Here is a 16,595-nt window from a genome sequence, read left to right as displayed (position 1 = left end):
CTTCAGTTTGAAGAGGGCACCTGATGATGATGAGACATGCAGACCAGAATATTGTTCAGCGTATGACGGCGCTGCGGTAGGGTAATTAATCTATTGATTTAATATAAAAAACACGCGAAAATAAAAATAGAAGGGAATGAAATATGGTAAATAACAAAAATTTATGTGCGTATTACCAGAAACATAAATAGGGAAATAGGGAAAGTTTACACCGATTTTTACGCGGACGAAGTCGCGGGCGTCCGCTAGTATTATTATAAACGTTTTTGTGTAGCTCTATATGCGATAACATCTTACTGTCTATACGACAAATGTGTTATTTTTGAACGACCACAAAGTAGCCGACGGAATTGTTTTTTCGAGACATTTGGTCCTTGGCCGACATTACTACACTCACATTACTGGACGTACGCTTCTCATTAATAGCAAACTATAGCTGGAATAAGAAGGTTTATTTAAAGGAGTTTCAAGAAAGATTTTGATTAAATACAAGCTGGTAATATCTGAAAAAAACTGCTCTTTTGAATATTTTGGTTGACTTAGGAATCTTCTGTACATTACTCGTACTTTACTAACAAAACAAGCTCAAATATAGTTTTTCAGAGCGCAGAGTGCACAGTTCAACAAACTCCACCACATTAGCTGAGCGAGCGAATCGCTGTATCGCTGCAAACAGCTGATGTCGTGTTCATGTGCATCAGACAAACGCGTTAGAGAAACAACCTATTGCAGTACATCTGCCTGGCTGCCGATACTGGCCACAGCGACAACGTGGTCGTGGCCACATCGTACGTACGAGTTTACGACGCGACCACATCGATGCTTGTGCTCACAGAACGCAACTGGAACAAGTTGCTATGAACATCTTTGCACACTTACTCGAACCACCACGACTTGATCACTTTCTGTCACCGCACAGTGCACATGGTGGGCGCTGGCACTATGATTTTGATTAATTCGATGACATGTCACGCCCCTTCATATCTTGATTATCTTGTTTTATCGTAGTTTCTTATTTTTATGCATAATTATTAAGTTTGCACTTAACTACAATCAAATGATGGGAAGCTGTGATGTGATCTATCTTAGGGCGTACCTAGTAGATGTCAATTTACTTTTACTTTGAAACTATTCAAAATATCGGTGTCTGGATACAGAGGCGTCCGGCGCCGGAAGGGTATTCCACACTAGCTGTTACGGTAGCAATCAAACTAGCTACTTACTGTACACATCATCACAACGTGTCCGTGTACAGATGTGGACGGTGATATACATATTCCATATCATCAATCCAGTTTTAAAATTTTTGATGTTTTGGTAGACAAATTGGAACTCGGAGCAGTACCACAGAAAACATATATGCAGAACATAGTCTAGTCGATGCGTATATCATTCAGTTATTTGTGCGTAACAATACTATGAACAATGTGAATGATGTGAAAGATACACTAATACTCGTAAGTACCTACTCGTCGCCTGACGCCTGACGCCTGGCGCCTGACGCCTGACGCCTGACGCTGACGCCTGACGCCTGACGTGTGTGTCACAGCAGTCGTCGCGAGTTAATTATCTGGCGCTTGTCGGTCGAGGCCGCGCCGGTGCAGATAATGGATAGGTACTTACACTACTTATAGCCGTAGAGTAATAATATATCATTAGTACTCAAAGTACAGTACACAGTACAGTAACAGTAGGTAATTACAGACCTAGTGGTGGACTTGCGCTCCAAATCCCTTTTCTTTAGAGGGAGCCAGTCGCTACACAAACATCACAGCTGGTAAAGTTATTCTCGTAACTCGACCTTCCGACAAAACCGTTCATGTCGAGCAAAATATACTCACTCGAACACGTTAGAAAGAATAATTGACTGTTCTGTCCTATATAGGCGCAGAAAACAATATATGTATACCTAGGTACGTAACTAGTATATGAGGGCCAATGAGTAGGTGAATAATAACAACTTGACACTGCAATGCAATACATTGTTTTTATTTTTAATAAACATGAATAGGTTCAAGTATCACATAACGTATAAGTGTACCCAACACTCTAGTGTAATGAATGCAATGCCAGCGCGATAGACTGACCTCATTAACAATTTCATTTTAATTACTTTACAATATAGGTACATAGACTATGAAAATGATCCTACTTATAATATGTATAAGAGTTAAATAACCAGTGCGTGTAACAAATCTTATTTTACTAAATAACAATACTATGTGTTTATTACAGAAGTCTTACTAACATCGGTTTGTCATTAAAACTTCCGCGGCCCTTAATTATTGTTATTATAGAGTGCACTTTCAAGTAATTAGGTAAGTACATTATAATATTATGTTTTAGAAAATGGGGAAGTATTTGTATACAAGTAACATCATACATATAGTATGTAGATTGGTATGCGTATGTCAAACATTTACATGTACGAGTACTTAGGTAGGTATATCTTGAAAGTCATATATAATCCGAATCAGTCGTACAACGTTCGTTATTTGTTGAATATTTGTATGTAATAGATAGTCGCAGTATTGCCAATGTAGGCCAATGAACAATTGACAAAAACATTTATAAAATTGTAAAATAATATGGTTTAAAACTTGGAAATTCTTATTTAACTATAGCTATTAAGTACTTATTTGCCGTTATTTCATGTGTACACTAAGATTCTAATAAATAGTTCATTCAGAATAGGTATAAGATTCATTTCATAATACAAAATTCAGTAAGTAGGTATACATTAGGTACTTCGACTTATTCTACTATTTTATTGGTTCATTGTAGTCTCACTGAAAGAATTTTTCAAATCGGACCAGTATTTCCTGAGATTAGCGCATTGAATCAAATAAACAAAAAAACTCTTCAGCTTTATAATATTAGTATAGATTTAGGAAGGGGTAGTAGGAGAGTGAATAAAGTACCTACTTACTTATAAGAAATAGGTAGTAGGTATACTTGGTATCTCAATTCATAGGAGGTAATGAAAAAATTGTATCTAGTTCAGAATAAGGCAAGGCATTGAGATGAAAGACGGCCACTGTGCGAATGTCAAGAGGTGTCGCGGATGACAAATGTTGTCGCGCGACGGGCGCAGGAGTGCGCACAACAACAACACAACAACAACACAACACAACACAAGTGATAACGCGATACGAGATCTCATCAGATAGTTATCAGAAGATTGGTTTTTGATCCTTGTTTTGGATTATTATCAGCGGACTCGTTATTGCATCTTGATTTGAAAGTATCTACCTATAAACAAAGATAACTTGCAAGGCGTTTATCATTAGAATGTATCCGGACCCGAGTCTGCACTTGAGGCGCTCCAGCTCTAGTTTGGGCCGTGAGCTATGAAACGAAGCTTCTAAACCGAGTTACATGATAGTTAATGCAAAACTGAAGTTCGCGGCTTTATTATTGAAGCGTCGTGCGAAAATATTCATCATCTCACTGTGTGACTGTTCTTAGCAGGTTCTTAGAAGCTAAATGTCTATAGTTTTTGAAAATCCAAATGAGTATCCTAATTCACTAAGACACTAGTTCAATATACGCAAATCAGTTAAGTCTATGATCTAACTTTAACCCGAGATACAGTTTGGACTTTCTTCATGTTGGGCAGTCACAAAACTCATTATTCTACAGGCAAGACTGAATAATTATACCAAATTGCGCTGGAAGTGACCGCTCACAGAGAGAAAACATATGTAATAGCATAATATATATTAAAAATAACGTAGGCGCAAGCTCACTTCCTTGGGGAACACCATAGGTAATATAATATCATTACTGCAATAATTTTCGATTTTGATTCTCTGAGTGCGCCCGGTTAAATAGCTTTTGAATATACATTTCAGTTTCTGTAAGAGCAAGGGAATCCTTTTTGCGGAGTAAGAATAGTGCTAAGCATTTATTTTTGCTATCCAACTGGTTAATAATTTCACCACTGAGTGCCAGTACAGCGTCTTCGGTAGATTTTCTTAACTAATAACTTCTGATAAATAGTCATTAGCAGAGTTGCATGGATCAGGATTTTCTATTACGTTTATATTTTATAACAAGATAGGAATCTGCCGATATAATAATATTTCACAAAATTACTTAACTTGGTTGTACTCGACATGATATACATCACTGGACTGGACTACCAACGTTTGAGTACCTATTTAAGCAATAGGTACAACCAATGATGTTATTATTATAAAATGTCATTGGGTACAACTATCCATTGTAACAATTAGTTTCATTATAAGCAATTGCATCAATGCCGTCCGACTGACAACGTGCCACAGAGTACACAAAGTATACAATATTGTATACATGTAGACGAGTAGAGCACGCACACACGCACAGACTGTTACGACTACCTACTTAAGCTTTGGAAATATATTGTTATTGTAATGTATTGTTTGTATATTATTCTATTTATCCTCAGTGTCGCACGGCTGCCGTCGGGCGTTCATTGGGAGCGATGAACTATGCATGTAGGTACTGTTTCTAGACGACGTTTTAACTTATTTCAGCAGACGGCGCTGGCGTCACTGTAAGCGGCGCTGGAGGCACTGTAAGCGGCGCTGGCGTCACTGTAAGCGGCGCTGGAGGCACTGTAAGCGGCGCTGGAGTCACTGTAAGCGGCGCTGGAGTCACTGTAAGCGGCGCTGGAGTCACTGTAAGCGGCGCTGGAGTCACTATAAGCGGCGCTGGAGTCCCTCTAAGCGGCGCCGGGGTCGCGCTGCCGGTAGCGCTGCACGGGGTGGATGAGCGCCACCAGCGCGCCCGCCGCCCCCAGCCAGCCGCCCGCCAGGTAGAACGCCGGCTCCCACGACTGCGTCACGTCGTAGATCAGCCCTGCACACACGCACGTCACTGCAGGTGCTGCCACACTACACATGAGCTCTACCAGTGCTCTGAATCTCTACAGAGAGGTCCTACGTTCGATTGCCAGCTCGGGTCCGTTTAGGATTTTATAATTTCTGAATTGGTTCGGTCTGGTCTGATGGTAGGCATCGGCCGTGGCTGTTCCGTCCGACAACGACATGGCACTGATACGATACCGCGTAGAAACCGTCAGATGTGTTCCAAGTAAGCCCGCTTGCATCTTAAGACTGCATCGTCACGTAACATCAGTTGAGATCGCACCGAAGGGCTCACTCACCCGACAGCGGCGGGCCGATGAGGTGGCCGACGCCCTGCGCCAGCAGCACGAGCCCGTAGGCCGGCGTGAAGTCGTCCAGCGACACCAGCGTCACCAGCAGGCTGGGCGTGAAGGTGAAGGAGGCCGCGAACAGCAGGCCGAAGGCCGCGCACACGGCGGCCAGCGGCGCCGGCCCGCCCGCCGCCGCGCGCGGCACGCCCGCCGCCGCCGCGCCGCACAGCACCAGGCACGCGGCGTACAGCAGGCTCACGCGCGCGCAGCGGTCGCCCAGCCAGCCCAGCGACACCTGCGCAGAGGAGCTATCCGTGAAATACCAGTTAGTATTTCACGGGTGTAGTTTGGTTTAGAACCATTACTTTAGAAATGACATCAATACTGAAGACAATGAAGGCGAGACAATTAAACTAACCGTCTGTAACATGCGACACTCGTTTTCATTAAATTGGCAGCCGTACCCACGTACGTAGGCATTTATTGTTTTGAAGGAATCACATGATTCTCTCGTAACTGAAATTTGGCTAAAATCGGAGCAATCTCACACCTACGTGACAGAAGCGCACGAAAACTGCGAGAACTTGGCACCGCCAGTGATTTAACTGAATGCGAATATATTTTAAGGTGAATATGATACCTATCTAGAGGCACCTCAAGACCTGACGGAAAAGCACGATGTGTCTTTTTCGAGATGTAGATCTCAATTGTAGATTACATAAGCGACGATTTTCTGGAGATAAATCTTATCTTGTTTTCTAAAAATCAGTGCAGGTTCCTATTGAATAACACCTCAAATTAAAATGGTGGTCGTTCGTAGAATGGAGTATCTTTTAAATATGACCTTTTAAATAAAGTATCTTTTAAATACTGTACTCCCGACCCTCTAATTAGTCGGAAAAACTAAGTTAGAAGTGGAAACGATACAATAGTCCAACGGACGGGGATCGAACCACCACCTCTCAGAAATGAAGAGAAGGGGTCCTTTACCACTAAGCTATTGAGGTGATGAGACAGACGAGGCTCAGAATCTTTTGCCATGCAGTGAAAATCACTGAGAAATAAAGTTTGATGCAAAAAACAAAACGGAGACCCGCAGACTAGGATACTTATGCTCCAGTAGCACTCAGTCGTCTAGAAGCCTAGGTAATTCCATAACATTTTCAAAATGTGTACCAGGCCGCAATGTTGCCAATGTCAAGGATACTCATACCAACCATGCCAACAGTGTTAGCGATGCCGATCAGACTCAACACGAAGGCGCCGTCGTCCTCCGAGTAGCCGCGGTGCGTCATGAGCTCGGCCAGGTAGAAGTAGGGCACGATGAACCACACGAAGATGACGACGGTGCCGCAGCACAGCAGCAGGAAGGGCGGCGTCAGCAGCGACACGTCGAACATGGCGCCCAGGCACAGCGCGCACTCGGCGTACCACTTCTGCAACGATTGCCCGCGTCTCATTTCAGCTTCATAGCCGTAGCTCGAACCAAATAGACGGCACACCCATGCTAAGTGAAAAATCGACTAAAAACTAAACTATACTTTCTACAAATAAGTCATACTCCTACAAAGTGGCATATCGATCACACCGGCAACCGTACACTTCAGGCTGGAATCGGCGGCAGCAATAAGCATGGCGGCACTCCTTCGTACTTCTCCGGACACGCTCTACTCTATAGCTCTAAAGGCCATACGTCATACGTAATATAAAGCCTTAAAAACAATTGTTTTCTATATTATCTTAAGTAAGTTGAAAGATAAATAGGGCACTAAAGGGTCATCAATATCTACCAAAACGGTAATATAACAGTAGCTAGTAGTAGTAAAGTTAGGCCAATAATTGTTGAACTACCTGACTTACGATTACTTATACTTACACAAATTAGTGCAAGAACGACGAAGTTCTAGCAATCTCCGTAAACAGGATTTTTAACTGCCATATAAAAATTATACAATATACTTACCTACTTCACATACTAGGGTTGGGAGGATCCTAACTCCTAATTAAGTTGGTGCCCTATTTATAGATATGCCCGTGTAGTGTAACAGACTTTCAATATTTCCTTTATTCTAATATCTTACCTCCTCTTGTTCGTTCACTGTTATCATAGAGTTCTTGAAAATATCTGGACACGAAGAAGCTTTCAACTTGTACCTTTTTATATTCAGCATCGCATTTCTATGACTTATTGAGTTTAAAGGCATTTTCAAATCTTTCAAGTAATGGTGATTTACTGAGAGCTGTTTCTTCAACCAGTCCCGTCTACTCTCTTTGCTGTCCTGTTTCAGTAAAGGCTTGTTGTCTTTCGTTTCAGACAAGGATCTCCTTATTTGACCTAACTTGGGATGTTTTAATTGACAATTTTCTAACATATTTTCCTTAGTGTGGTCGAACTTTTCTGAATGAGTTCTTTGAAGACCATCCTTTGTAAATCTGACTATAGGTGGACTGTTTTCATCAACATTTACATCCGAAGTGCGCGTTGTGAACGACGGGACTTTGATTTGTAAATCATTTTTGTTACTCGCATCATTGACCAGTGTATCTAACAACTTTTTTGAAGCCTGAAACAAAAATATTATGAAACTCCAAACCCATAAAACAACATATTTTGAAGCAAGTATTATTTGTATTACCTTATCATCGTACGTGAGGTACGTCGGCAAGTTAACTAATGACTCACAGTGGCGGTTACTTTTCTGTTTATCGCTTAAGGCTAAATCTTCACGTTTTCGTATATCAGTCGCTTCATCTTTAATCACCTGTTCAGGTGTCGTTTCTTTAGATATCAGCGTCTTCATGTTCTTTCCGCGAGTGAGTGTTTCATTATCATAACACACGTTGGCAACAGACACAGAGCTCGACTGTTTTGATTTGGCATCCTCTCTATTACTTTTATCATCATCCTTAGACTTTCTGTGTTTCTTTTGTTCTAAAATCCACCATTCAGGGTCTCGCATAACGCAACCGCAGACGCACAAATTCAGTAAAGTACCGGACAGCAAAAGTATAGTCCCTCGCCATCCAAACTCTTCAATAAAATATTGTGTCATCGGCGCATAAACAAACGTACCGACACCGGTCCCACAAGCCCCCAAGCCGACCGCGAGGTTTCGTTTCTTCTCAAACCAGTAGGCGATCGACACGACGGCGGTCACGTACACGAGGCCGAGCCCCAGCCCGGCGATCACGCCGAACGTTATCATCATCATCTCCAAAGTGTTCGAGATGGAAGCCAGCACAAAGCCAACGGTTGAAATAATACCTCCCAAGATCGTCATACTTCTGCATCCGTAGCGGTCCACCAGCGCGCTCATCACCGGACCGGACAGGAGCGGCACGGCGATGAACAAGCTGCCGATCCAAGCTGTGGTCGATTTGCTGGCTTTGAACTCTTCCAAGAACTCGATATACAGCAATCCAAAGGAGAAACTGATCCCATCTGCGATCATAGATATCACGAACGACGACAACACTACGACCCAACCCCATCCACCGTCCGGTATGATCACTTTCTTGTCATCGTCCGTCACGAGCGTCTGGTCTTCTATAATTTGACCAACTTCCACGGCTCCGAAGGCACGGCTCGTAGATTTCTGCCGATCTCCAGGTTCGACCGTGTTATTATTTGCAACGAGTTTGATTCCGTCGAAGTCTTCTTCGTACTGCACACTTTTGCGCACCTCGCCGGTTGTAAACTTCGACAAACACTCTTTATTACTGACGTCCAGGTCCGGACTCGAGAAGGAGTCGACGCTCGTCGTGTCCTCGTCGCCTCTGACGATGCCCGACGTCGAGTCTGTCAACAACGATTCTCGAACGGCCTCTCGGGGTTCGTGCCCGTCGCGGGGAGCTCTGTTTCTGAGAATGACACTTTGAATTTCTTTCTGCGATGCCATTTTTAATTTAGCCTAGTTTAACGATATCTAAATAGTAATACTGGCTCGGCGCGGGGCGGTCGCGCTCAGCGTCTTAACCTTGGGTCTCGAGCCGAGTACCGGCTGGACTGGCGCGCCACGCTGTTCAGTTTGAGAGAGACCGGCTTGCTCTGCGCCAGCATCCGGGCCGACAGCTGCAGCGCGGCGCACGCGGGCCCCATGCGCGCCGGCGGACGCCTCGTGCGCCGCTCGCTCGGTCAGACACCACGGCGGGCGCGCTGCACGGCGACCATCTGGAATTGTACAAAAAGAAAAATTTATTCGTCATTCTATTGATGCATCATTCAGTTATGTTTCAATAATTTTAAATTCTCTCATTTATCTATTACTTCTTTTTTTTAATTTTTAACAATATAAGTATAAAATACAAAACAATATTAAAAATTTATAAAAAAAAAATTCCCCTCCCGCTGCGGGACATTTGAGTGCCCAAGCAACCGGTGGTCAGGGCTCCAGAGTGAGGAACCTCCTCACAATACGCGCCGTCTCAAGAATCACTGCCTTTTGTATCCGATTCTTGATCCAACAGTTAAGCGAAAGCTTCTTAAGGTGTTGGTCGAAGCTTTTCGCTATAAGACCATTGACTGAAACAACTATCGGAACAATAATAGTTGACTCAACATTCCACATGGCGGTAATCTCGTGAGCAAGGTCCAAGTATTTTGATACTTTTTCCTTTTCGGCTTTAACCAGATTATCGTCATGTGGAACCGTAATATCAACAATTATTGCACGACGCACTGACCGATCGACTAGCACTATATCAGGTCAATGGCTACAATATACCTGTCAGTGATAATCGTTCGGTCCCAGTAGAGCAATGCACTGCTATTTTCAAGAACTGACGCTGGGTCGTACCTATAGTAAGGCATCTCAAAATCGATAAGGCCATATTGAAGAGCAAGCTGTTGGTGGATTATCTTGGCTACTTGATTATGTCTGTGCAAGTATTCGCCGTTAGCAAGGTGAGAACACCCGGACACAATATTCCTGAGGGACTCCCCAGGACGATGACACGCTCGACAGATGTCTAGAGTGCCATCTTTCATAATGTGTTTCCGGTAGTTTCTCGTCTTTATAACTTCGTCCATAATTGCACAGACAAAACCCTCGGTTTCCCCAAAGAGGTCACCGAATTGCAACCAAGATACAGATGTTATTTGATCTACATCCGGCCCAGTAAGGGCCTTGTAGAATCGTCCATGCAACTCCTTGCTCTTCCATATTACCACACGATCTGAGTTACTAATTACTATAGGCTTGCGCCAGTTCTCTTTGCCTAGGGATAGCGGGGTAAGTCCCTTATCCACTGCAACGACATCCTGATACATACTCACATTCATCTTGAGAAAATGATCTCTGAGATTGCACACCTCACGATTATGGAGGTTCTTGGCGTTTAAGAAGCCACGTCTTCCACACTTGCGTGGGAGGTACAATCTCATTACAGATGAACGGGGGTGATGCATCCGGTATGACGTCAGCAGTTTGCGGACTTTACAGTCTAGGGAATCCAGTTCGGTTTGAGTCCACTTTAGAATGCCAAAAGTGTATATGAGTAAGGGCATGACCCAGCTATTGAAGGCACGCACTTTGTTACCTTTAATTTTAATATTGTTAACACACAACACAAGCGAACCGTCTCACGAACGGAGCAATGGCGGCGCCGGCGGATGCTCCGCTACGTCTACCTACCGCCCATAAAGACTCCGTCGACCTTGACCTCGAACATTACCATTTACCAGAGACATTGTCGGCGCCAGCGGACATCGATTTATGTTCATAATAATGAGGAGGACGTCCGACCGCCATCCGACCATACCTTGAATTATATTCTCAGTCCAAATGTTCATAAGCGTTTGTAACGTCTAGTAAACTGCAAATGCTTAGTAACAGTAACACTATTCCGTCACTATCAGTAAAGGCGCGTAGAATTGATTATTGCGCCTATTAAATTATAAAAACACCATGGCTAGCCATCATAGCAGGACGTAGTGCTCTAATAATATCTAATTTGCATTCATAACTAAATATATCAGAGTAGGTAGGTACGCCTGTAGCCCGTAAGTCGAATACTTGTATTACTCGTGTGTACTTATGTTTTCTGTGGTACTACTACACACACACGAGTAATACGGGTAACTATGTATTAAAATGAACTACAGGTATCTCGCGACTTCAATCGCGTGGATCCCATCGGGATAGACACGAGCCTATGTGGGCTACCGACTACATACAACATACATACATCTGTCCCAAATTACATCCAAGCCCGTGTCAGCTGTGATTGATCGATTGATTTCTGATATTTCAAATTATCTTCGCAATCTTCTACGAAGTATCTACCTACCAGAACGTAATACGCGGAAGCCCACGACTTCGTCCGCATTGGATTAGGTTTTTTTTACAATTTTCCTACTGATCTCTAAAATTTTTTCCATTAAGTACGTAGGTATAACCTACAATCCCTGTTCCTTTTTGATAATATAACTTTACATTGGCGAAAAATCGTTAAAATATGTCTAAACCTTCGTTGTATATTGCATGAAATGTTTAAAATGAAATTTCATACCTATTAACTATTAACCACTCCACACCAAAGTACATCCATACAACCATAAAAACTTTCGCGTGTACAATATTTGTGGGATTATGAGTGATAGCAATTGTGAAGCTACAAATGATTGCGAGGAATAATTGGATAGGAACAGTTGTTCTCATAAATTCTGCCCACGGAATATACCTACCCGATATACCTATATAGTATAGGTTCCTGATAGGGATGGCGATCTGAGATCGATTAATCGAATAATCGATATTTCGAGCCAAAAAAATCGATTTTTTAAATCGATATGTAGTACTGGATCGATTCATTGGATCGATACATCACCCTTTAAAATCGACATTCGATTTTTTCTGTTTTGGTATAAACCATACCATTAGTTGAAGGTGCCCGTATTACAAGAGTGCTGCCAGTTAATTACTCAAAATCTCACGAGATGGCTGACAGCCAAATTGAAACTATTAGCGTCATCTATTGATGGGAAAATATTACTAACTCTTAAATCGCTAAGCATGGCAAACTTCGTAAGTTGGTGGATAACAGTCACAAGGTGACACTACTGTTGTATTGTATACCCCATGGACATAATACGACAAATTAGAGTTGACGTTAGTTTCTTTTGTATAGTAATAAATAATAGGTCTTTCTCGCTTTAACTTGTATAAATCATACCGGTGTGAAGGTAACGGCGATATATATTATATAGCAACAAATCTTTCTCTTTTTAGTTCGCATGAATCGTGTTAGTAAGAAAGAGACAAAGATAGATACAAAATAACAAATATACAGATAACAGAGAGTGTCGGTGTTTCTGTTATTTACTAGCGCATGTATTGATGCCTGTTATTTGCAATAACTGTTATTGTGCCATTGAAAGAACCTCAGACCAATTATAGAAGGACCTGTATCGCACTCATAGTCACGAACAAAATAGTCTGTCATTTTCTGAGGAAAACGAGCTTAGATTTGGTATATATCTTGTACTAAACTAGAAGTTTTTGCCCGTTTTTTACACCATTCAATTAGGTACACAGAAAGGTATTTTTATGGAGCTCTTTAACCGACGAACACGGATTACGACTATTTAACATCGATACTATAGAGACGGTTTTTATAATCGCATTAGATCGTTGATCATATACTTTGACAGAAAAGTAATGTCAAGCGAGGCAGGTCCTATACAATAATTGGTCTGAGGAAAGAACAGATGTTATCTGTTGTATTGTTATACTTATACTTGTAAAACTAAAACTTTAATTGTGGACGGCTTAAAAAAAGATTTGGGAGTGTCGAGCAAGTTCATTTGTTGGCTGCTGCGACCATTTTAGATCCTAGATTTAAAAAAAATCATTTTACTGACCATGTAGCCTGTTCAAGAGCGATAAATAGAATCAACACTGCAATTTCAGATATTACTCAGCAACAACTTCCACAAAATAATATTGAGGATGTCGACTCTATAGAAGGTACTGATAATGATATGAATAAAGGAATTTGGGATTTTCATAAGTTACTTGTGAAAAAGCAACTTTCTTCGTGTAATGCACTTGCACAGGAAAGTCAAGGCTTAAATGAAGAATTCAAACATTATTTATCGCAGGCAGTTGTGCACCTGAAGTATGACTTTACTGGCAAGAACAAAAAAACTCTATTTATCACCACGTTTATTCAAAAGCCATGATGTATATGAGTATTGTAGGATCATCTGTTCCTTGTGAGCGCCTTTTTTCAATTGTCGGAAACATCGCAAGTGATGAACGGAACCGCTTGGATCCCAGTAGACTCGACAGACTTTTGTTTTTAAAAAGTTTAGATATTAAGCATTGGGAACTATAAGCTAAAGTACCTATTTGTTTTGTAAATAATAAATTTTGAAAATAATGTCTTGTTTTCTACCTGATCTGATACTTTGATATGGAAATAAAAATAATTGTTATTATCGAATTCCCTGATTTTACTGATTAAAAGATCGTTAATTATAACATTTGCCTTGTTTTTAATAAAATTGATTTATAAGTACATTGTAAAAGCGAATTTGAAAAAAGATCGATTTTTCGAAAATCGATCTTTTAGACCTCGATTTTTTTGTAGATCGATTCGTCAGGTCACGATTCGAATCGATCTAAAAATCGATCTTTTTCGGAAAGAATCGCCATCCCTAGTTCCTGATTGATTGTAGCTTTTACTACTACTCTACTACTATGATAACTACTCGGCCAACCGAAAAGTTATCAATTGTAAATGTTTTGTTACAAATCATAATATATTACTTTATAACACACTAGCGGACGCCCGCGACTTCGTCCGCGTAAAATTCGTTGTCAACTTTACTACTACCCCTACCCTACCCTACTTCTACCCTAATTCTACCCTACCCTACCCCAACCCTACCACTACCCCAACCTCTACCCTACCCTACCAGTACCCTACCCCCATCCTACCCCGACCCTCCCCGTACCCTATCACTTTCCTACCCCTATCCCACCCGTACCCCTATCTCACGCCTATCCTACCCCTACCCTACCACTTCCCTATCCTACCCGTACCTCTACCCTACCCCGGCCCTACCCCGGCCCTACCCCTACCCTACCTCTACCCTACCCCGGCCCTACCCCTACCCTACCCCTACACTACCCCTACGCTTTCCTACCCGTACCCTACCCTACTCTATAAATTATCTATCTTACTCCTACCCTTAGCAAAATCGGTCCAGCCCTTCGAGAGTGGTGCGATGACCAAGGGAAATAGAGACTTCTATGCTAATATTATAAAGAGGTAAAGTTTGTGTGGTTGTACGAGGTAATCTCTGGATCTACTGGACCGATTTGGAAAATTGTTGTACCAATAGAAAGCTACGTTATTTGCGAGTGTCACAGGCTATGTTTGATCCCCATATTCACACGGGAACGGGAACTACGTAATTGAAAGCGCGGGGCGTCATGTAGCTTAATTTCTGCGTCTTTTAGAAATTTTGTATTATCTCCGAAACTATTTAACTAATTAACATACTATAAAGGGCAAATCTTATCTCCATAATATCCTTGTGATTATTAAATAATTTATTTTGATAAGAATTTAAGTTAAGTAGCATAAATAATGACGCAAACCTAAGTATATAAAATTTATAATTTTTAAAACACAAAAGGTACTATATCTGCTAATATATAGAAGATAGATATATGGTGTCGCGGACTTTTTTGTAGAACTTTTAAAGATACATAAAGCCTCCATACATTAATTTCAATTTTACACAATGGTTAAGGCAGCGCATGCGAATAAGTCTGCTTAAGAGGATTTTCGGTCCGACCTGTACGACTAAAACTGTGTTAACTCAGCGAATATATATCATACTAATATAAAATATAGCCTATAGCACTCCCCGATAATGTAGCATTCTACTGGTGAAAGAATTTTTGAAATCGGACCAGTAGTTCCGAAGATTACCCCATTTAAAAAATGTGACAAACTTACAAACTTACAAACTTTACCTCTTTATAATATTAGTATAGATATAGATATAGATTAGTATAGATAGTATAGATAGATTTGCTCGTAAAGTATCTGTTACTTCAACAATTTCAATATTGTAATGTATCTCATTACGTACATGTGCTGTAATGTAAAGTAAAATGCACATGTGCTGTAATGTAATATAAAACCTTTATCATCCGTCTAAAAACGAACGGTACATTTTTAAACCTCAGCAAAAAGTTACTATTATTATACTTTAACAAACCATAATAATTTAAAGTATAAAAGTTACACACTTTACATATATATCAGTCACAGCGGCATTGATTAAAATAAATATGTATTTAAATATAAATAAGAACTAGGTACTTACTGTAGTACTACTAGTAATACCTACCTACTACCTATATTATATTACGAGTGTTTCGGTATCGCGGAATCTTTGAAAACAGAACTTCTTGTATTAGCGAAACCTACGCTGCGACAGCTGACTGCACTGAAGGCGTCGTGTCAGGTACTCACCTGTGCGCGTCGGGCAGAGAGAGCGGCTGCAGGCTGCGCTGTACCGACCCTTCGGCTGAGCGCGGGCGGCCGGGAGCGAGCGGCGCTCCGTGTGGCTGTGGCGCCCGCCGCCACGGCGCGATCGATACAGGGGGTCGGGGTCCCCCGCGTGGACCGCCCGGGCGGCGCCCACCGCGCGATACACTCCTCGAGACGGCAACATCGCGACGAGAGGTCAAGGTATCCTGGCTCGCTTCCGTGACGTAGGTAAACGACGGTATCTGTTGACCGAGTACCGGCGCTGCACGAACATGGAACAACAACAACACGCAGCTCGTTCTATTATTAAATTATAATGGATGCAGAAGTTATACAATAACCGAGTGTGAGTCTACGAGTACTTAGTAGGTGTTTTTATAAAAAAAAATATTTTTTATTATATATTTGCATTGGCATTTTTAATTGAACCGATTCGATTCGAACCGATTCGAGGTATCAAAATCTATTGTGATTCTTCCCATTACTTTACATATACTTAAGTCGTATCGCACAAATAAAGGAAGGTTGGTTCAGTCATGGTTAGCCGAGACAAACTCGGAGCACGACTCAGTACCTACTCACGTAACGAGGTGTCAGGTGAGAGTTAGCCGAGACAAACTCGGAGCACGACTCAGTACCTACTCACGTAACGAGGTGTCAGGTGAGAGTTAGCCGAGACAAACTCGGAGCACGACTCAGTACCTACTCACGTAACGAGGTGTCAGGTGAGAGTTAGCCGAGACAAACTCGGAGCACGACTCAGTACCTACTCACGTAACGAGGTGTCAGGTGAGAGTTAGCCGAGACAAACTCGGAGCACGACTCAGTACCTACTCACGTAACGAGGTGTCAGGTGAGAGTTAGCCGAGACAAACTCGGAGCACGACTCAGTACCTACTCACGTAACGAGGTATCAGGTGAGAGTTAGCCGAGACAAACT

General features: G+C 41.9%; 1 protein-coding gene across 1 annotated transcript; it reads right to left on the bottom strand.

Moving 5' to 3' along the window:
• Positions 1-1,965: 1,965 nt before the first annotated feature.
• On the bottom strand, positions 1,966-15,757 carry LOC112051941 (monocarboxylate transporter 14-like). The gene is made up of 6 exons (XM_024090792.2): positions 15,638-15,757; positions 7,780-9,314; positions 7,225-7,707; positions 6,361-6,579; positions 5,153-5,438; positions 1,966-4,845 (listed from the first exon to the last, which is right to left on the bottom strand). Exons 2-6 carry the CDS (start codon positions 9,040-9,042, stop codon positions 4,709-4,711), a joined length of 2,388 nt encoding a protein of 795 aa, XP_023946560.2. The 5' UTR covers positions 9,043-9,314; positions 15,638-15,757; the 3' UTR covers positions 1,966-4,708.
• Positions 15,758-16,595: the final 838 nt, after the last annotated feature.

This window comes from Bicyclus anynana, chromosome 11, assembly GCF_947172395.1.
Source record: "Bicyclus anynana chromosome 11, ilBicAnyn1.1, whole genome shotgun sequence".
In the NCBI taxonomy this organism is placed as follows: Eukaryota; Metazoa; Arthropoda; class Insecta; order Lepidoptera; family Nymphalidae; genus Bicyclus; species Bicyclus anynana.
The sequence above is the reverse complement of the archived record's forward strand: the minus strand, read 5'-3'. Positions and strand labels throughout refer to the sequence as shown.

Bases quoted from the DNA above. Each gene is read 5' to 3' on its own strand.
- LOC112051941 (XM_024090792.2), bottom strand. From the start codon at position 9,042: ATGGCATCGCAGAAAGAAATTCAAAGTGTCATTCTCAGAAACAGAGCT. The intron at 5,439-6,360 runs GTTGGTATGAGT...TCCTCTGCGCAG, and splicing joins TCGCTAACACTGTTGGCATG to GTGTCGCTGGGCTGGCTGGG. The intron at 4,846-5,152 runs GTGAGTGAGCCC...GCGTGTGTGCAG, and splicing joins CATCGGCCCGCCGCTGTCGG to GGCTGATCTACGACGTGACG.